The sequence below is a fragment of the Gymnodraco acuticeps genome, unplaced genomic scaffold (genome assembly GCF_902827175.1).
Source record: "Gymnodraco acuticeps unplaced genomic scaffold, fGymAcu1.1, whole genome shotgun sequence".
NCBI lineage: Eukaryota > Metazoa > Chordata > Actinopteri > Perciformes > Bathydraconidae > Gymnodraco > Gymnodraco acuticeps.
The window spans coordinates 2,312,584-2,335,666 of NW_022991219.1; the positions used below are offsets into that span (position 1 = coordinate 2,312,584).

General features: G+C 43.3%; 1 protein-coding gene across 1 annotated transcript in view; it reads left to right on the forward strand.

The window, feature by feature from the left end:
* pkd1a (polycystic kidney disease 1a) overlaps positions 1 to 23,083 on the forward strand; it is a 77,486-nt gene that overhangs the window by 31,220 nt on the left and 23,183 nt on the right. Inside the window, 15 exon segments of the mRNA XM_034239143.1 lie at positions 631 to 702; positions 704 to 1,108; positions 1,494 to 1,625; positions 3,513 to 3,688; positions 6,638 to 6,762; positions 6,930 to 9,544; positions 10,265 to 10,462; positions 10,552 to 10,851; positions 10,963 to 11,369; positions 11,772 to 11,922; positions 17,546 to 17,698; positions 19,519 to 19,659; positions 21,272 to 21,590; positions 21,863 to 22,079; positions 22,836 to 22,995. Coding sequence (XP_034095034.1) covers positions 631 to 702; positions 704 to 1,108; positions 1,494 to 1,625; positions 3,513 to 3,688; positions 6,638 to 6,762; positions 6,930 to 9,544; positions 10,265 to 10,462; positions 10,552 to 10,851; positions 10,963 to 11,369; positions 11,772 to 11,922; positions 17,546 to 17,698; positions 19,519 to 19,659; positions 21,272 to 21,590; positions 21,863 to 22,079; positions 22,836 to 22,995 — 5,571 coding nt within the window.

The window sequence follows — 23,083 nt, forward strand, 5'->3', positions numbered from 1 at the left end:
GCTTTACAAATATGAAAGACATTCAGACAGGCATTTAAAAACAGTCATTAAAAAGAAAAGATAATAAAAGAAACATTAAAAGAAAAAATATATGAATAAAAAATACATGAATAAAAAGTAATAAAAAATACATGAATAAAAAATACATGAATAAAAAATACATGAATAAAAAGTACATGAATAAAAAATACATGAATAAAAAGTGCATGAATAAAAAATACATGAATAAAAAATACATGAATAAAAAGTTACAGTGCAGTCTAAGATGTGAATAGTTCAATTAAAAGCAGCGGCAAAAAGATAAGTCTTCAGCCTGGATTTAAAAGTAGTCAGAGTTGCAGCGGACCGGCATGTTTCTGGGAGTTTGTTTTCTTTACCATGTTGAGTTCTGACTCTGGGGACAGAAAGCTGACCAGTCAGTTTGGTAAGAGTAAGAACAAAAAAACACTGGACAATATAACGATCCCAAACCTTTACCATTCCCTACCCGTGGGAGAAAGGCAACGACAAAATGAGAATTACATAATAATAATAATTAAATAAATACAGATAGATGATAGATTTTTTTATTTGGTAATTCTGTTGTTTTAACATATTAATTGAGACATGTTTGAATTTGATCAACTTCAGGTGACTTCAGTTGAGCCGTCAGCCTCAGCATCATGCCCGTTGCGTGTGGTGCCTCCTCTGGGCTTGACGGTCCCTCCACCCGCCTCCCCAGAATGGCACCCTCTACCTGCAGCCAAACGACACCCGGCTGCTGCTCCGCGTCCGCTCCAGCTACCTAACAAAGGCCTTTCGGCGCAACAGCAATCACAGCGTGACTTTCCAGCCCGACTGTCCCAAAGAGTTTTCCTCCAACGCAGCGCTCTGTCGGCCCGAGCCTGGCTCAGGGTCGGGGGGGGAGGTCCCAGAGCCCAGCCTGTACGCAGTGCTGGATCTGACCCTGGACACAGAGGAGCAGCGCAGTACAGTGCAGGTGGAGCTGGAAGCCCATAATAATGTAACGGAAGCCAGTCTGTCTGTGGTCATCCACCTGGAGGAGCCCCTCAGAGAACTGATGGTGCAGCCCAACCCTGAACACAGGGTGCTGATGGAGTCGGTCGTGGTGAGTGTGTGTTTACTGTATCACAAGGTTATGCATTGACATTATTGTCTTTGCATCACATCTGTTGGTGACAGGGCGTTCAGTGTTGCGGCCCCCACCCTCTGGAACGCACTTCCTGCAGAGATCCGCAATGCTGCTTCCCTTGACTTCTTCAAGTCTTCATTAAAAACTCACCTGTTCACCATGGCCTTTGACCCCTAACCTATCACAGCCCCCCTGCTTCCACTCCTACTGCTATTTATTTAATTTGTACTTTATTACTTGCCCCTCTTGTGTGTTTGTTTGTTTGTTTGTTTGTTCACCATGTAAAGCGGCCATGGGTCCCTTGAAAGGCGCTATACAAAATGAATCTATTATTATAATAATCTCGTATTGTATGTTTCAGAGCTACACAGCCTCAGTGCGTGAAGGCTCCAATCCCACTTTTAAATGGACAGTGGATGACAAGCCGTACTTCACCTACTACAACACTGTGCTCAACGTCATCTACCAGCACGCTGCCATCTACAAGCTCACAGTGAGTTCTGTTCATACGGACACACTGTCATTTCTGTTGCCACCAATGCATGATAATTAATGTCTGAATTAAATATAAACACTGACAAACGGTATACAAATGTAACAACATCCATCGTGATTGGACTAAGGTGACTTTTTATTCTGTCACTTACACTGTTGGGCTCAACTGGAAGATGTATCATTACTGACCTTACAGTTTCACAGCCTCACACAATCAACCTGTGAAAAATATATAACAGTATGAAACCTGTCAGCGAACACATGAATGGAATTACGTTTTTTTTACAGATTTGAGATATTATTGTATTTCTGCTGACTAAATCTTTAAAAAAGACATTTCATGCAAGTGAAACTGAATCGGTGATTTGTATTAGAATTTGAATTGTTCAAAACCTTGTACCAATATCATATCGTCAACGCTTTCTTTAGAACATTCTGTTTCTTCCGAAAAGGTTGTTACCAGAGACTTGAGGGCAAATCCACAAAGAATTGATAGCAGCCTCTAATGGTACCATGAATTGCACATCACTTGCAGCAGCCGGCTGTGAATCTGCCTGTCCGTTACAGCGCAAACACGTCTGGAACACAGCAGAGTGCAATTTGCTCTTTTTGCGTGTGATTGCAATAGAGTGCATGGGTTCCCTCGACAAAAAAGCAATGGGATTTCTCCATAGGATTTAGAAAAATAGATCGAAATAAGGTCTGTGGAAAATGAACCTGTTTGATAAATGCACGTTTTGTTCAGCCGGATAATCTCCACATGTCTACCCTACTTTTATCATTTTCAAATCATAAATCTAGTTGCCAGAAGCAAAATGCTAACGTTATGCTATAAACGAACTACAGCAGGGTCGCACGGCTTCAACGTCACGCCAACTTAAGATCCATATTCAAAAATACAGATTAAAATTGTTACAAGTTGTAGCTTTTTGTTTGAACAGTTTGCATGTACAGTACTTGCTTTCAAGCAGAACAGGGAAAACAAACTTAGCAGGAGTGTTTACGTGTTCGGTATAATGACGTACAACGTCCTCGACAACTTCTGTAGTCCTATTCAGCCACTTGTTAACAACCATCGTTTTTCAGACACGTAAACTCTTCAAAAATTACCAGTGGGGTCACTGCTGATGTATTTAATGTCGTAGGATAAAACGTGATCCGTCTCTTAAATTTGTGTCAACCACAGACCTTATTTTGAGCTATTTTCCAAGATCCTATGGAGAAATCCCATTGAGTCTGAGACGAGGGAACTGGTAGTGGTAAAAGGCTAACTCACTTCCGGGTTATAGGACTCGTCACTGCACCACTCTATTGGCCATGTGGAAAAGGGCACAGTAGTCAGAATAAAAGGACATTTTCAGACTGCAAGCTGCATGTCCTGATTGAAGAGCTGAAAGGGATTCCTAAAAGCTTCAGGCAAGACATGAAAACGTGACCGAGAGAACTTCCTCTTGAGAGTAGCTGTGTGTTGCTTCCTGATCGTGGTGAAGGCTCATTTACATAAACATAGGCACATTTCGAGGCGGCAAGTGTGTTCATATTACCATCCTTAAATATGTGCAAATAACACAGAAGTACTGGGACACTTTTTATTTTAGCATAGGCAATAACTGAAGGGATTGATTTTTTTAAATGACGGCACCCCATTTAAAAAAAAGACATGAAGGATTAACTAATGATCAAAGTAGTGGCAGATTATTTTTGGGTGGACAGACGTATTGATTAACATACTAATGGTTTCAGCTCTGCTTGATAGGCAACAGTGCACTCCATTGTTATTGTGTTGTGTCACAATTAAAGCTCACATCCTGGGGATGTTACAAAAGACTTGAACTTGTTACCATCTGTCTTCATGTTGCATCTCTTCATGTTGCATCTCTTCCAGGTGACGGCCTTGAACCATGTCAGCTCCCTCACAGAGCATTTCAACGTGACCGTGGAACGGCTGCAGCCCATGGCCAACCTCACAGTGAAGGGAGTGCCCGACGTGGTCCCTCAGGGCTCCACCCAGACCCTCACCACCTCTGTGCTCGTCGACATGTCGGTGGCCGCCACCTTCCGGTATGAACAGAGGGATAGATGGACAATCATGATTGATAGACAGCTGTGGTAGATCTACTCGACACTGTACTTACATACAATTTTTGAGAGACTTTACTTGAGAATGTAAATGTTATGCTACTTTGTACTTCTACCCCACTTCAATTCAGAGGTAATTTGTGTACTTTTACTCCACTACATTACATTACATTGCATTTAGCTGATGCTTTTATCCAAAGCGACTTACTATAAGTGCGTTCGACCAACAAGATACAAACTTGAAGAAAACAGAATCATATAAGTACATCAGGTTTCATAGAGCCAAACATTTCAAGTGCTACTCAACTGGCTTTAGATAAGCCAGTCCTTTATTAGTATATAAGTGCTCTGTTAGTAATTCTATTGCTCGAAGTGGAGTCGAAAGAGATGAGTTTTCAGTCTGCGCCGGAAGATGTGTAAGCTATCTGCTGTCATGATTTCAATGGGGAGCTCATTCCACAATTTTGGAGCCAGGATAGCAAACCCACGTGTTTTTGCTGATGGGAACTTGGGTCCCCCTCGCAGTGCGGGTGCAGCGAGCCGTTTGGCTGATGCAGAGCGGAGTGCACATGCTGGGGTGTACGGTTTAACCATGTCCTGGATGTAGGAAGGGCCAGATCCATTCCCAGCATGGTAAGCAAGTACCAGTGTCTTGAAGTGGATTCTAGCAGTTACCGGAAGCCAGTGAAGGGAGCAGAGGAGCGGCGTGGTGTGGGAACATTTAGGAAGGTTGAAGACCAGACGAGCTGCTGCATTCTGGATGAGCTGCAGAGATCGGATGGCACATGCAGGTAGACCAGCCAGGAGGGAGTTGCAGTAGTCTAGGCGTGAGATGACGAGAGCCTGGACCAGAACCTGCGTCACTTTCTGGGTCAGGAGGGGACGTATCCTCCTGATGTTGTAAAGCGTGTATCTGCAGCAGCGGGTTGTAGCAGCGATGTTTGCAGTGAAGGACAGGTTTTTATCTAGGGTCACACCCAGATTCCATGCAGTCTGAGTCGGGGAAACAATAGAGGGGCTGATGTTGATTATTAGGTCAAGAGTGGGACAATCTTTTCCTGGAAGAAAAAGCAGTTCAGTCTTTTCAAGATTGAGCTTGAGGTGGTGAGCAGACATCCACTGAGAGATGTCAGCTAGACAAGCAGAAATGCGTGCAACGACCTGGGTCTCTGAGCGGGGAAAGGACAGAATTAATTGGGTGTCGTCAGCGTAGCAGTGGTATGAGAAATCATGTGGGCTAATGACAGATCCGAGCAGGTTTGTGTACAGAGAGAAGAGGAGGGGACCAAGAACAGAGCCCTGAGGGACCCCTGTAGATAATTGACAAGGGTCGGACTCGGACCCTCTCCAAGTTACCCTGTAGGTACGGTCTTTCAGGTATGAGGTGAGGAGGAAAAGTGCAGAGCCTGAAACTCCAAGTTCTTGGAGAGTGCGAAGGAGGATCTGATGGTTCACCGTGTCGAATGCAGCAGACAGGTCCAAAAGGATGATGACAGAGGAGAGGGAGGCTGCTTTAGCAGTGTGCAGTTCCTCAGAGACAGCAAGGAGGGCAGTTTCTGTGGAGTGACCTGCCTTGAAACCAGACTGGTGCGGATCCAGAAGGTTGTTCTGATGGAGATAGCAGGAGAGTTGTTTAAAGACAGCGCGTTCAAGTGTTTTAGACAGGAACGGGAGGAGAGAGACAGGCCTGTAGTTTATAACATCAGACGGGTTGAGAGTGGGTTTCTTTAGGAGAGGGTTTACTCTTGCCTCCTTGAGACTGTTTGGAAAGTGACCAGAAGTTAGAGAAGTGTTGATGAAATGGGTGAGAAACGGTAGAATATCAGGAGCGATAGTCTGAAGGAGGTTTGAGGGGATAGGGTCCAGAGGACAGGTGGTAGGACGGGCAGAGGTAATGAGGGTAAGAACCTCACTTGGAGAGAGAGGGGAAACTTAGGTTTTACATTTATTTAGTACCTTTCTTTGCTTTGCAGATTTGGAATCATGATGTGAAATACTGTATAATCAACACTTAAATTATACTTAAGTTAAACCTGGAGTAAATTCACAATATACCCTGCAGCATACACAATAATTCAAACTAGCTCCATATTTACAAGCTGTGATAAACACATTAATGCATCAATAATTATAATTAAACATATGATATATATTATAAAAAAAATTGGCCAATCTGCATAATGAGTACTCACTTTTGGTAGTTAATTATTTTTTGATGCCAATACTTTTGTACTTTTACTTGAGTAACATTTGCAATGCAGTAATTTTACTTATAACAGAGTATTCCCACACTGTGGTATTACTTTGACCTAAATACAAGATCTGAGTACTTCTTCCACCACTGCTAGACAGATAGATAGATATATCTTCTGTGCTTTGTTTTGATACCAAAAATATAATTTAGTGAGTGAAAACAGAGCATCTGTTTGTGTTCGTAGCTCCTTTCTTCTCCTCTATCTGTTCATTCTCTTTTCTCCATTCGCTGTGTTTCGTCTTCCTGTGCGCCATAATAGCTCTGCAGCAGTCAAATCATGCAGAGTCCTTGGATTTATAACTGTGTGGTTAGAGCAGATTGCTGACGAGAATTTTCCCTTCTGCTCTGCTGTTTCCCCTCTACTTTTTTCTCTCTCACTTTTTCTTCAACTCTCCTTTACTCTTTTCTCTCCCTCCTTCTTTCACATTCCCACCCTCCCAGCTATGGCGCACTCTTTCACTTAGTTTCCCTCCACACTCACCATTCTTGGTCCAGAGAGGCTTCCTGAGTCTTGAGTTTCCACTTCTCCTTGTCTTCTCTATTGCGTCGTCAGAGAAGATTTCCTGTGTGTGTGCGCGCATGTGGAAATGGTTATCGGGCATTTATTCCTCGCAGTCCCATGTTTTTCTCTGAAGTTCCTTATTTAATGGTTATAAATTGTCTCTGTTTTACTGCAGATGGTCTTTTGGTGATGGAGGATATGAGGAATTTGAATACAAGCCTCCTTACACCACCTCCCTTCGCTGTCCAAACTCTCAGGTCCTTCTAAGCAACAACGTTACCTATATTTACTCTCAGCCAGGTAAGCCCCCGCCCGTCCCCCTATTAGCAGCATGGCTAATGGAGCATATTCGATTATGACTTTGTTTCAATTTAGAGAACATCAAAATGTTTTAAGCTGAAAGATAATGACAAAAAAGTGAAACAATTTAACAAATCTCATCTTCTTATCCCTGTTTTTCTTCACAGGGATATACACAGCGCTGGTGTCCGTGTCCAACCGCTATGAGAACATCAGTCGGAGCATCAACATGAGCGTCTACAGCATCCTCACTCGTGTCGATATACAAACAGAGCCACAACTCCTCCTCACTGACAAATCAGCCGAGTTCGAGGCTCACCCTCTGCCCTCGCCCTATGGCATTCACTACGACTGGCGCTTTGGAGACGGTTCTCCCCCGATGCAAGGTCGCCGCGTGGCACACACCTACGCACAGAGCGGCATCTTTAACGTCTGCGTATCGGTAAACAACACCATCAGTTCTATGGAGGCTTGTGCCGAGGTGTTTGTGTTCGAGGAGATTGATGATTTGACGGCTAAGAGCTCCTCTCCTACAGAGCTTCACAGTCCCACCGTAGTACAGGCACGGCTCGGGTCAGGTAATAACATCACATGGACGTTCTCCATGGGAGACGGGGAAATGTACACGACATCGACACCTCACATGTCACACAAATACGTCACAGAGGGCAACTACACAGTGAATGTGACGGCGGCCAATGCTGTGAGCTCTGGCTGGACGCTAGTCGCAGTGCAGGTGTTCGTCTTCCAGGTTGTGAGGATGGAGCCTTCAGGGTGTGTCCAAGAGCGGACCCTGGTTAACTTTCAGGCCTGGGTGTCCGGTAATGCATCGGCTCATCTTTATGAATGGAGCTTTGGGGACGGGAGCCCAAACGAGACACACCAGGGCAACCCCACAGTCTCCCACACCTACTGGACGAGCGGGAAGTACCACCTCTCTCTGCGCCTCTCCAGCGGGGTAAACAAGGCCACCAAGGCCAACTTCTTCAACTGGGTGTGTGTGCAGCCAGCTCTTACCAACATCAGCCTCAGCCTTGATAAATCCCACTACGCTGTTGGGGAGAAGATCTCATTCCAGGCCAGAGCCCAGCCAGAATCAAACTACAGCTACCAGTGGGACTTTGGTAGAGGGGAAGACCTCATGCCCATCACAAATTCTGGGAATACCATGCAAACGTATAAACACCCAGGCCATTACAATGTGTCAGTGGTTGTCTTCAATAACATCTCCGCCAGTAACATCACTGTTGTGATTGAGGTTCTGGTGCCTGTGGGTCCAGTTGTTATCCAACATAATGGAACAAAGAACAATAACCTAACACTTAAAGCACCATACGCTTTCACAACCTCTTCCATGGCTTCCAATGTCACTTACATCTGGAACTTTGGGGACGGAAATGTGCTAACAGGCCAGAATATCCTCTACACGTTCAACATCTCTGCAAAGTACAATATCTCACTGACAGCGGCCAACACAGTTAGCAGGAATCACACTATCTTACCTGTCACTGTGCTCGCGCCAATCCGCGGGTTGAGCGTCAACGCCAGTTTGGTAAATGTCCCTCTCAATGCCTCCGTCCACTTCGAGGCCCAAATGGAGGAAGGAGATGATGTCCGCTTCTCTTGGATCTTGTGTGACCGCTGCACTCCAATCCAAGCCACTCACACCATGTACTACACATTCCGCTCCATGGCCACCTTCAACATCATTGTGACAGCGGAGAACGACGTAGGAACGGCACAAGCGAGTATCTTCCTGTACGTCCAACGCGAGCTGGAGGGCCTGCAGATATTAACAGTGAAGGAGACAGGAGGAGCAGGATTGGAGGGGGGCTACTTCGCCACAAATCGCATCCTCCACCTTCAAGCAGGATTAAAGGAAGGAACCAACATGACCTTCACTTGGAATATTATTAAAGACCTAGAACCTCTCGCCTCGAGCTATAATATTAGCGGGAAGACAGTGGAGGTGAATTTCTCTACACCGGGCCCGTGTCACATCTATCTCCGAGCAGCCAACCTGCTGGGCCAGCTGACCATCAACAGAACCATCCAATTCCAGGAGCCAGCAGGAGGGGTGGAGTTGCAGATCAGCGACAACCCAGTAGCAGTCAACACTCCAACTAACCTGACCGTGCTGAGTGCTCAAGGCACAAACCTGCAGTACAGCTGGTTTGTGAATGGGGACCTTTTGCAGTGGAACATGCACTCGAAGACCCACACCTTCCTCAGTCCTGGCCTAAAGCTGATTACCGTGCAGGTCTTTAATGAAGTTAGTTTCAAATCTGAGTCAAAGAATGTCAGTGTCCAGGAAGTCATCTCCGGGCTGGGATTCACAGCTACCAATGTGACAAAGCAGAGTTACGTAGAGACAGGCGTCAGTGTCAAGCTCCAGGGGGAGGTACTGACAGGGACCAATGTGTCGTGGACATGGCTGTTTAAAGGAAAAACAGAAACAGGAAGGAACACTTCTCTGATTTTCCACGAGGCAAAAACAGCCACCGTTAATCTGAATGCGACCAACGACGTGAGCATGGAAGTGGTTTCCAGAGATTTCTTTGTTCAGGATAAGATTAAGGGGTTGGAGCTGAGGGCAAGTAAAAACATTGCAGCTCTCAATGAGACAGTGGAGTTCACCATATCTATGGCAGCGGGCTCGGACGTTCAGTTCATCCTCAGCATCAGCGGAGATACAACTCTTCACCCTGAACTCAACCAAACCTACGTCCACACGTTCACCAGGGTGGATACGTACATGGTGAATCTCACTGGGCACAACCAGGTAAAGTCAAAGAAGATTCATATCATACATTAAAGATGTTTTCTAATAAGAACTCCGGACAGTGTCTGAGAATAAGGTTGGCATGTTCTCTGGAGTTTCCCTTGTACACGTCTAGTAGAGAGCAGAAGATCTTCGTCTCAGAAGAATTCTAGATGCTAGAAATACTTTCTTTTAGAGAGGGGGTCCTGGTCAGAGAGGATTGCAATGCAGTCACGTAGCCAGTTTGTAATTTGGTTAACAGCCAAGTCAAATTCCTTTACTTGAGTTTGTGATAATATCGCTTCTGAAGCTCACCGTCTCTAGCTACCTTTGGCAATATGACCGCAGAGAGCCCTTTTTACATTATATTAGATTTCATTTGGATGACGCTTTTAGAAAAAGCAACTTAAAATAAGTGCAAAAAACATAGAGAATCAAACTCTGTTCAACAAGCAAAGTGCAAATATATTCACTTTGTCTAAGTCATTCAAGTATTTTTATTTATTTTTTGCAAGAATTTAATTGCCATGGGATGCGTTTTCAGTTTGCAACGGATAATATGCAGAGTTTCTGCTGTCCTGATGTCAATGGGGAGCTCGTTCCACCATTTAGGAGCCAGAACAACTTTTGAGTTTAATCATGACTTAATTTCTCTTTTTGGCATTAACGCTGGTGTTAAAGCAAGTATGATTTAATCAAACTAATGCACTAACCATATTTTGATGCAATATGACAAACCAGGTGAGTAGTCAGAGGAGGCACCTCCAGGTGGAGGTGATGCAGCCGGTGAGTGGACTTTCCATCCAGGAGAGCGCTGCAGCAATCCCAGTAGGCGTTACGACATCGTTTACCGCCAACATCCTAACGGGCAATCCTGTATCTTTCCTGTGGACTTTTGATCTGCACCACCTCCACAAGACGCCGATTATGGGCAAAACGGTCAGATCACTTCACCATAAATAATAAATAAACATCATATTTATAGTAAACAGCTGTCAAATAATGATGTGTCTAATTGAATTCCCCAGGTGTTCTACATGCCAGAAGAACCAGGTAGATTGATAATCTACCTGAAGGCCTTGAACGCACTTCATGATCAGAGCTTCGAAAAGCAAATCGTGGTGCAGAACCTGCTGAAAAGTGCCACCCTGCACGCAGCACCCAGCGACACTTTCATCAACAAGATGGTGATGCTGAGCGCCAGTGTCACACCCAGATCCAATGATGTGGAATGCTTTTGGAACTTTGGCGACGGCTCGTCTCTAGTTCACACAAACCGAACTACTGCAGGTCACGAGTACAGACACCCCGGGCACTACCTGGTGCAAGTAAGTTAATTTGGACACTCTAAAGATCTATTATTTATTTATTGAACTATGAAATGTTGTTGAAAGCTTCCCAGTTTGGATATTTCACCATCTTGTTTTTCTCCCTGCCAGGTGAACTGCAGTAACCTGGTGAGCTCGGTGTCGGCTCAGGTGGAGGTAAACATCAGCGTGTTGGAGTGCGAGGAGCCAGAAGTGCAGGTGGTTCAAGCCCCCCGTCTGGCCATCTGGCGCTATCAGTCCACTTTGGTGGAAGCCAGTGTGAACCTGAAAGGCTGTGTACGCTACGGAGCGCAGTACCTCTGGCAGATACTCTCCACCCCCTCCTGTGATAATGATAAAGACCAGATTCCTTCTCAGTCTTCGATCGTGCCAGTGGAGGTGGATGTGAAGCGGCTACAGCTGTCGTTGCCTAAGATGACGCTGGCAGCAGGGAACTACACCTTGGTGTTTTCTATGTCCTACGAGGGCGTTCCGCTAAGGAAGGCCGCCTGTCTGCAGCTCAGTGTCATGGCTGCCAGGTCAGTGGAGAAACTACATTTCTTAATGATGTCTCCAAGTGATACCGAGTTCAATACACAATGAATAAACAATAATTAACCCAAACTCTTTATTCAATTTGTCATTCGCAATCAGTTTATACTAAAGGCAGATATGATGGATTGTAATGGTGGAAAAAAGTCTATAGGATCTTCTCTAAACCCCACATCACAAAAAACTAAGAGGGAAGCCGGAAACTAAAATTATTTCACCTTGATATCGTAGACAAAGCTCTTCATATGCAACACAAGTACAAACATTTTGGATTTAAATAGAACGGATAGAAAAACTGACAAATAGGGAAAAACAAACTTGAGAACATTTGCCAACAGTCACTTCTTTGTCTTACTTTATGTTCATTTTACCCCCTTTTCTCCTGGCAGGCTGATGCCCATCATAGAAGGGGGCACCTATAGGGTGTGGTCCAGGACACAGGACCTGAAGCTCAGTGCGGAGCAGTCCTACGATCCCAACATGGACCCAAAGGAGCAGTCACTACTCAACTACAACTGGGAGTGTCAAAGCACTTCCAAGGTAAGAACAGACATGAGACAAAAGTCACTTTCACACATTAGAACTGAAGTAAAGTTGGAGGAGCTTTGCTGGTTTAATTGGTGGAGAGTGTGTTTTTAAATGTTTTTAGGTGCATTTCTTTTCTATTCTGCTTTTGCTTCTGTGGTTCGATATGCTGTTTTCTTAATATGTGGCTTGAGTCTAATAGAAATAGCAGAGTGGAGATTTGTTAAGCCAAACTTTACTCTCAGGCATTTTATTGGATCATTTTAAATGGTGAGCTCACAAGACAAGAGTTTGGAGGACGGACTTGATCCTGCAAAGACGACTGTGGAAACATTATGTAACAGTCATCTGGTCCCGAGTACTGTAGCGGCCTTCAGAAAAGCTTGGCAGCTTCGATGTGAGGAGGAGAACTCAGTTCAGGACAGTTTGTGAGTGAGTGTGTATCGTGAATAGGTGTGTGCTTGTGTGTGAGTGTAAATTCATTCAGTGTCTTACACACTCACCGCTTCCTTGGCCGGGCAGGAACACAATCTGCCTGTGCAGCAACAGACCACAATATAAGACCCAATGGGATGGGTGTGACATGTGTGTGTAGCTGTGCGTGCGCATACACCTAAGGCTTAAAGAGCCTGTGACACGAGTTTCCCCCATCATCCAAACCCATCAATTTGAGTAAATATTGTCCCCTTGAAAACCGTTACTGAACTGATATTTGTACTTTGATAACAATGTTGACCATTTTCTGAATCTTCTCGGGGATTCTTCAAGTCCCGCCAAATTATGTGTGACGTCATTGCGGGCACAGCGCTCCAGCTGCACCGTTCAGGATCCCAGCATCTGCATGTAAACGCACGATGGCGCACACAGCAGCAAGCTCAGACAGCGATGACAGTTTAATTTTGAACGTGTCTGAGAGCTCATATGAGGCTGAAGGATCGGTTTATTGTATCTGTTAGAAGTTTAGGAATTAGGTGCGTCAATATGGGCGATAATACGGTCATGTAGCCAGTGGTGGACTGGGACTAAAAATCATCCCGGGACTCTCGACCGGCCCACTTCGGTACCGCTAGTAAATTGTCAACGGGGGGAGTGGGGGATGTCAGGGGCGGCGGGTGCTGTAGATAGTAAATGTAAATATGTAAATATTTGTGTCACTGCATCCTGGTAAAATAAAAATATAATGCAATGTCTGTGTCTTTGACATTAGCGCTGCTAGCCACTTGTGCCCTGCACTACGAAGCCAGTTCAACATACCCTGGATATGTTTGAGTAACAAACAAACTAACAACAACAAACTAACAAACGAGATCTCGCTAAGCGGTCCTACGACGCTGGTTATCAACTCGGTAAATCAAGCCAGGGTTTCTCTCACCAGCTGAGAGCGCGTTCACGTCTAAGACACGAGTGGATCTGACTTTAATTACATTTGACTCAAGTGTTTCGTCAACATAATGTGTTGCTTAAAATAATACTTCTGCATACAGTATGTGACACTGTAAGTGTTGCACGGCCAGATACGGCTGGAGAAGCTGACTCAGATAAGGAAATATATGATATATTATGATATTATATGATCGATGATCTGATTGATGATGTAATATGAATGATAAGTGCGACACGTCGGCGTCTTCTCTGCATACGGCAGTTTAAACTGTATTTCCTTTATCCTGTAATATGACTTGAGAGATTTAAACTCCGCACACTGAGTTGATCTCTTTTCTATAGACGCCGGAGGCGTAAAAAAAGTTATTTAGCCTTCCCAAACCTGAGCCTCACGCGCCGCCTATGGGGGATGTGCTAGTGACTTATCCGACCGGCCCACTTCGGCAGTGGCGTGCACAGACATTTATAGGGGCAGGTGCTCAAGAGAAAAAAAAGGGCACCTTCTGAGTCGTCGTGGCGGTCGCGCCGAAATTGTGCGCTCCGAAATTGTGCGCAAAAATTTGCCGGATAATGGCGGATTTTGTTAGTTTCTTTTCGGTTTTTGGTTACTTTATTTCGGTTTTAGGGTTAGGTTAGGGTTATGTTATTTAATTCTTATTTTTGCCTGATTTTACTGATTTATTATCAAAAAATTATTTATTTTAACATTTATTTGTATTATTCTAAATGACTTAGGGGGGTCCAATCTGAAGCTAAGGGGGGGACGAAATCCCCCCCTTATTGGATTGACGCCCCTGGTGGAACCGCCGGCTGCCTTAGCAGTGTGAGATTTATTAAAGGCACATCTTGTATGTCGTAATTGCATATATATTTATTTCAATAACCATATGCTGTCTGATGCAGATGCCTATCTAAAACAAATCAAATAGTAGGCTTACTAGCTTCTACACGCTAAAGCAACTGTAGTCAGGGATGCAAACTCATCAGGTATGAAAAAGGTGACAAGGATCCGAGCCCCCCGACCCCACGGAATATCGGCTTTAAAATTAGGAATAACAGGATGTTAGCAGTCAGAACAACTAAAGCAGCAGGTAATAATAACAGAAACGCCAAAGAGTTACATCTAATAGAAATATATAAAAGCATTTATTTTAGTTGTGTAGCAGTCAGTTTATAATTTTGGCAGCACTGTTGAGTATTTTGAAAATGTATTTTCATGCCTCTTAGTATTTGTATAATACTTTTCTACTTTCACTTGAGGAACATTTTGAATGCAGGATTTTTACTGTAACAGAGTATTCCTACACTCTGGTACTTCTACTTTTACTCAAGTACAAGATCTGAGTACTTCTACTTTTACTCAAGTACAAGATCTGAGTACTTCTACTAAAGTACAAGATCTGAGTATACTTCTACTTTTACTCTAGTAGCCTACAATCTCTATACTTATACCACCTCTGTTTATAGCCTATGAAAAAAACTATTAGAAAACGAAGGCTAAAGCTAACGTTAGCAGATAGTGACAATGATATTCCGACAGAAAAACGTTTCAGTTCACATCACGCTCTGCCGCTCTGCTCTGAACACCTGAACGGCCCGTTCTAACAGCTGTTCACCAGCGGCTCAGTCTGTGCCACAGTGACTCCGCACAGTTAACGAACACACCGTAGATAATGTAGCTGACCCTCATCCCGGAGCAGCAGAGTTCAGCCGGCCCGACAGGCAGGAAGACTCGAGCACACAGCTCGCGCTTCATATATTAAAAAATAACACCATGCGCGTCATGATGGCACATAACAGCTCGCGACCGCAGATTATTTCGGCGATTAGATCAAATGTAAATTATATTTGACACAACTTGTTAGATTTCCATGACTTTTCCAAAACTTTGGGAAAAATATTGTTTTCCATAACTTTTCCAGGGCCTGGAATTTGCATTTTGAATTTCCATTACTTTTCCAGGTTTTCAATGACCGTACGAACCCTGTATAGTTTAGTTTGGCATCTGATTTAGGGGATTAAACAATACACTCGTTGTATTTGTTACCTGGTGGTTACTTACTTGGTCGTCACGAGGGCACTTTTAATCGTGTTGCTGCGTGCTGCTGCACCACACACCCGCCGTGGCCTGTCTGACTGTCAGCTCTGTGCGCTGCGCGTTCACGTTGAGAGCAGGGAAGGGAGGGGCTGCAGCCAGAGCATGTATGGGAGTGCCGCGGGGCACGTGTGGGGATGTCTGACAAAATTACAACGCGCATTTTGGGCATTGTTGTATATATTAGAAGCTTTTAATCCAGAATTGATCGATGTTACCATGAGCCACATACAGTACACTGTAAAAAATTTTTTAAAAAAAGAACTTTCAAAAGGGCACATTGCTGTCAAAAGGGCAAAACGGGCAGGTGCTCAAGCACTACCTAGAGTCTATGTGTGCACGTGACTTCGGTACCGGCCCATCGGGATTCGTCCCGATGGCCAGTCCGCCACTGCACCCAGCCCACGTAAACTGTCAACGGGGGGAGCCTCGTTGCGGGGAAACGGTGGACCTAGTGTCCCGATCGGAGTGGGAATAATAATAATAATAATAATAATCCGTGCATTTTATCCATTAATTTCCCCAACATTGTGGTGAAAAAACCACACGTTTAATCCATGTTGGTGTACTACAACTACAAAAAGCATCGGTTTGTTTTCTCATCAGGAAATGCAGACCGGCACAAACAAACGATTTTTAATCATCATCCTCACGATCATTTAATCTATCATATGTTCGCCGAATTGACATGAAAGCACTAATAAATGTAGTTTCATCCACTTGAGTTTACAACTACAAAAATAATCGATTTGTTTTTATATCACATCCTACGGGAGGAAATTCAGCAGCTCTCACTACCGATTTGTAATCCTAATGTAATCATCATCTTCACCACGATCATTTATGTTTATGTTCGCCGAATTGACATGAAAGCACTGACAAATATGAATATACTGTAGTCAACTTCATTAAAATGTTATTAACGTGCCTAAACTCAGTAATTCACCATTTCTACGCATGACAACACACTTTGTCCGTGTTTGGCTCTCTCGCCGCACAGTGAAGCGTTCCCGCATTGACGTCACTTCCGGCTTCCCCAAAACTTCAAAATGAGTCGAAGGAAATTCCCCGCAACGTTCGAAATTATTGATATTTAACGGAACGGTATCGCTTTTTCTTTTTTAAACTGACGGTTCGAGATTACTAGTAGCCCAATATTTCATTGCACAACAGTTGTTGGGATGCTGTCACAGGCTCTTTAAAGGTTTATGTAACTGTTTAGAGATAATTCAGCATTCCACAGCTGGTGCTTTGCTCCCCAACCTGACAATTACTCACATAAACTAAATGCACACACACTCTCAGCTGTGTAGCGCTGCTGATTTTTTTTTTTTAAAGAAGAAGATTCTGGTAGTTGTGTTTGATGCTGTCAATACCTTGGAGACAAACACTTTTCTAAGGAGATGATGGAGTTGGTTAAAAATAGAGAAGAATTACATTCAATCATACAATGTTAACATTTTGGCTTCTTTTGAAGTAGACTTAGGCTAATATCACAGCATTTTTAATAGTTGATGACCAACCATTTTCATCTTTAAAAGGTTTTAAGAATGAAAATCTGTAGCAATGTAATTATAGTGAACAATCAGAGGGTTTGTTGATTGACTTAATTTCATTTAATGTAGTATTCTAACTATTAAAAGCCTCACCACATGTCTTGTGGGCATGCAGTTGTTCTCTAAACATGAAATGAAAGTAATAACACACATATGAAGGAGCTAGGTCATGTAGGGCTTGTACAAACAAGAGGACAACATCTATAATGTGAGTCAGTTATAGTGTTAAATCCTGGCTGCAGCTCTCTGAAATAACCTCTATTTTATTATTGCTTATTTTTCTATGTAATAAAAGCATATACTAGCATTTATCTAAAATGATGAGGATTTTATGACTTTGGTGGAAATGACAAATAGTAATTTAAGTTAAAAAGATAGTCCAACTTGGCCTTTTATGTGTATTTCTCTACATTTAATGAATGTATTCACATGCAGCTATATCTTAGTTAAACCCACTTCTATAAATATATTGCCTACCTTTACTCAAATATCAGCACTGCTGTTTTCTACCTAACCCTGTTTTTAACTGTATGTAAAAGTACCATGCTTGTACTCAACACTTGATATCCCGACTCCTTGATATCCCGACTCCTCCCGCTTGCAGGGAACGCAGCACTGCTCCAGTGTGAACTTCGGCCTGGGCACCAACGACCCGGTGCTGGGAATCTCCGTCTCTGAGCTGGAGGCGGGTGTCGAATACACCTTCAGACTGACCATCTGCAAAGAAGGCATGGCACCAGAGTCCACCACACAGACTGTAAGTGCGCACACTCTGCTACACATGTAAATACCATATACAGTCTATGGTAAATACATGCGTCCTTTTGAAAATCCAGTGTGCAGGATTTATTGTCTTCTAGTGGTGAGGGTGCAGATTGGATACAACTGGATACCCCTCCCTTTACAAGCGTGTCAGAGAACAACAGTTATCTTGGTTTAGCATAAAACATCTAAAGGGTCTCTCTAGAGACAACGTTTGATTTGTCTGTTCTGGTCTACTGGTCTACACACAGCTTTGCAACAATAGCAACTACTTATGTTGAAATTAAAACAGAGTTCATTTCATTTCAATTAACAGATGCTTTATTCAAAGCAACTTACAATCAGTGCAATCAACCATGGAGATACAAACTCAGAATAGCAAGAATCCTGTGTGTACATTTGCTTTCAATAAGCCAAACCACTTAAAGTGCTTCTGCATTAGTGTCAAATAAGATAGACCTTTCTAGTCCTACATACAGAAGTGAGTAATGACTATTATTTTCCATTCCTGCCACTAACTCCTCTTAATGGTACGCAGTGTTCCTTTTAAGATGGTGATTCATAGCTTAGAAGGGAAGGGAGCTTAAATAGGTCACAACATTGATCTGAGGCGTCAAAAGCTGATGAATGGAAATCAAAAGAAGCCAACAAAACACTTAGATTTCTTTTTTTTCAATTAGTCCAATAATAAATATCCATAACAAATTCCAGTCAAGGTTAAAGTCAAGGAAAAACGTTAAACAGTAAGATGTTTCTTTTGAGGCAGTTTGTATAACATCTTTAAAGGTTCTAAAGGAAAGGAGGACTTCTAAGGTAAATATATTTTGTGACTCATTCAATGTCAAATTTACATACGAGTAAAGGCAGCTTTATAAGGCTCAAAGCACCCCATGGGGACATTACAAAAATAATCCTAACACATATCAATATGAGAGTTTTCCTCCTCTGACACAAAAGGGTTGTATACTGACCTGGTTTATTTATCTGTCTTACTTAGACATTACATTACATTGCATTTAGCTGAAGCTTTTATCCAAAGCGACTTACAATAAGTGCGTTCGACCAAGAAGATACAAACTTGAAGAAAACAGAATCATATAAGTACATCAGGTTTCATAGAGCTAAACATTTCAAGTGCTACTCAACTGGCTTTAGATAAGCCAGTCCTTTATTAGTATATAAGTGCTTTGTTAGTAATTCTTTGTTAGTAATTCTATCGCTCGAAGTGGAGTCGAAAGAGATGACTGCCCTCTACTAGGACTGGAGCGACTATGCTATCAGAACAATGGCTCTCTCTGTAATTTGTAACACATAGCAATCAGTGTGTGTCAAGTGTTCATGGACAGTGGGAAATGTAGTTTGAACACTCATTTAACAGGTTTCACTTGTAGTTTCTACTGAACATTCATCTGTTTGCTCCAACTCAATTACATCATTTTTATAACCAGTCTACTAAATGTTGACATAACTAGTTTTATGATCAGCAGTTGAACAACCAGGATCAGCTGCTGCTATAAAAACACATGAACCCTTTAATATTTTTTATTGATTTTGAAAATACAATAATTAACAAATACCGATAAAGAAAAAGTAGAAAAGAATAGAATGTCTTCTGTTTGGATATAAATATGGCATGTCACATAATGCATTGTACTTGGATGTATCCCTCAAATATAGAAATACAAAGAAATATATATATAATGAACTACATGTGTTTGTATTTTGTTGGATGTTCTGGGTTGGATTTCTGATCGGTTGCATGCTATTTACTGCCTGTATTTTGACAGCATGTATGTTTGTGTGTGTTTATGACAGGTGCTTGTCCAGAGTGGCCATATCCCCATGGTGTCCCTGGAGTGTGTGTCCTGTAAGGTCCAGTCCATCTACGAGGTCAGCCAGAACTCGTACGTCTACCTCAGAGGAACCTGCACCAACTGCCAGGGCGTTTACCATGGGGTAAACACACACACACACACACACACACACACACACACACACACACACACACACACACACACACACACACACACACACACACACACAGAGACAGACACTCACCCATGGGCACATACACACTCCAAATCCATATCTATATGTTGTCACACCTCAGAAACGACCGCAAAATCCTCATCCATAATCATTTCTCGTCCTTGGTCTCCACCCATCCATCCATCCATCTTCTCCCGCTTATCCGTGGTCGGGTCGCAGGGGTAGCAGTTCCAGCAGAGAGCCCCAAACTTTATTTTCCCTGGCGACATCAACCAGCTCTGACTGGGGGATCCCAAGGCGCTCCCAGGCCAGCGAAGAGATATAATCCCTCCACCTGGTCCTAGGTCTACCCCTTGGTCTCTTCCCAGCTGGACGTGCCTGGAACACCTCCCTAGGGAGGCGCCCAGGTGGCATCCTAACTAGGTGCCCGAACCACCTCAACTGGCTCCTTTCGACGCGAAGGAGAAGCGGCTCAACTCCGAGTCCCTCCCTGATGACCGAACTTCTCACCTTATCCCTAAGGGAGACACCAGCCACCCTGCGGAGAAAACCCATCTCGGCCGCTTGTATCCGCGATCTCGTTCTTTCGGTCATGACCCATCCTTCATGACCATAGGTGAGGGTAGGAACGAAAATGGCCCGGTAGACAGAGAGCTTTGCCTTCTGGCTCAGCTCCCTTTTCGTCACAACGGTGCGGTAAAGCGACTGCAGTACCGCTCCCGCTGCTCCGATTCTCCGGCCCATCTCACGCTCCATTGTTCCCTCACTCGAGAACAAGACCCCGAGATACTTGAACTCCTTCACTTGGGGTAAGGTGGTCTCCACCTCTTTCCTTTATTCAGACTTTATTCTCTGGAAATATTTCTTCATACAGTTGTGTGGTTGTGAGAATTAAGTAATTGTATATACAACTTGAGCCAGGGCCAATATGTTTGGTCCTTGCTAACACAGGGAAACATTTTGAAAGACAAAATACTTGAGTCCCTGACCCTCAACCTGCACATACTGTAGCAGATGACTCAGCTCTAAACTAGGTTCATTCCTAGAATTGTACTTTACTCCTGTTTTCACACTGCGCAGGGGTCATTTTTAAGTTTGGTACTCTGTATATATCATATATCTATCTTCATGTAGTTCTCACATATACATATTTCTCCTTGAAGTAAACATGAATATACATTTTTCACCTGTCAAATTTGAGTTTTTAAGTAACTTATAAAGATTCCCAGGTAAAACAATGTTCTCACCTCATAAACACAGAACATATAACAGTTTAGAACTGATTATAGAAAGTGGATGATCAGAAAGGGTTTTTCTTGTACATCAAAGTAATTAAGTGATGTTTAGAGCCTCAACCAAATTACTCCTTGTTCATAACCTGCCAAAAGGAAAAAACATACTAAAAGCATTAATCTAATTATTGGCTCAGCCTTGTGATGAACGCATCAAGGCAAACCTCAAAACAAATGAACAAAAAGAAAAATAATGTGTCCCTTCCTTTATTTGAAAGCTTTTAGGATGGATTATCCTTGCTCAATTAATGTATGAATACCTATATTTCTCTCTCTCTGCCTTTCAGCGCTGGAGTGCCATGACGCTGCAGAACGAGACTTTTGTCCTGGACTCCTCCTCCACCACCACAGGAGGTGACGGCATGAATCTGGTGCTGCGGCAGGGCGTCCTGCGACCTTGCTCCTACAACTTCACCCTGCATGTGACCGACGACAGTTTAGATGGAGAGGGCGCCGCGTCCATCACTCTGCACCACAACACGCCCCCAGATGGCGGGAAGTGTCGCCTGAGCAGGGAAGGGGAGGATGGAGTGGCGTACGTGGACAGAGACAGCGCAGACTGGACGATACACACGCTGTTGGACCGAGTTCACTTCAGCTGCTCAGGTAGGAGGACGTGGCCTCACACACCTGAATCCCAAACGTGTTTCCCTTTGTCATCGCCAATTGATTTTGTTAAATCTATCCTGTCTGATCATCAGATTTCTCCCTTTTTACCTCGTCCAAATTCACCACGATATATCTGTTCTTTCTAAAACACATGAACCCTTTACTATGTTTGATGGGATAAATACACTACAACAATTGACAAATACAGATGAATAGATAAAGAAAAAGTAAACAAGTATTTAAAAGTGAATGTGTTTTCTTGCTTCCAGGTTACAGTGACCTCGGGGTCTCGGAGACTCCTTTGCTCTACAGTTTACTGGTGACGCGCTGCAGAGAAGATTACTGCGAGGACTTCTGCGTGTACAAAGGCAGCAGCCCCGAGCACTCGGCCTTCCTACCCCCGGGCTTCGGCTCAGCCCACCACTATGTGAATGTATCCATCACAGTGGAGGACCACCAGGGAGCTTCCATCATTGCACTCAACAAGTAACTACATATTTCTGAGCGGCAGTGAGACCAATTAAACAAGACCCAGTCCTTCAGCTTCAATTCCATAGCTCGCTTAGCCCGTGTATGACAGAAGGGTTTCTTAGAGGTAGAATAACCCCTTCTATCTCCAAGGATTTCTGTTATCTTGTTGACTTCTGACTTTCCTTTTCTTTTTCACCACAAAGCTTATTATAGTTTAGATCTGTGCTGTCTTGCAGTTAGGGGCTTTCTGTTAAAGTATGTTGAACAATAAATTAACCCCCTCTTAGACTTGCTTAGTTATTATGGGCATAAGCTCCTGCAAAAGATTGTTTGCTCGCAGCCCTAGAAAAACATTTACATATTGTTTTTATGCAGTGGGATTACAAGACATCCTACATGTACTTCAAGAGGCATTTGGAAAAAGGAAAGAAGCGCCTAAAGACTAAGAAAAACACAAAAGTAAACAAAAATAGGACAAATGAGCTGATACATAATAAAAACTATAAAATATCTACAGATAAACTTGATCACGATCTATTTATCTCTTCCCCAGGCTTTCTTTATATAACGTGGAAATGTTTTACATGTGGACACAGCCATATACAGTTATTCTTGCATGTACTGTATGTAAACAAAAACAGTATCTTAAATCTACACTGTAATTGTAGGTTAATGCATTCACCCTAGCACAATTTATGAAAGCATCAAGTCTGGAGAAACACAAATATAACCCTGTTAGAAACACTAATAACGTTTTGTGTTTGGTTCCAGGTCCATCAAGGTTCTGTTGCCAGATCTGCCCCCTGAGTACAAAAGCCTTCCCCATTGGCTGTATGAGCTATCCGACATCAAACTTAAAAAGCTGTTGGAGCAGGGAGACTCCCAGAGGGTCCGAGAGTTATCGTTGGCTCTTATAACAGTCCTGAATGAGGTAGGAGAGTCCCCGACACACAGCAATGAGGAATGGAATCATCATCCAATTGTTCATCAGTTGAAGCATCCCTATATTTGTTTTGTTA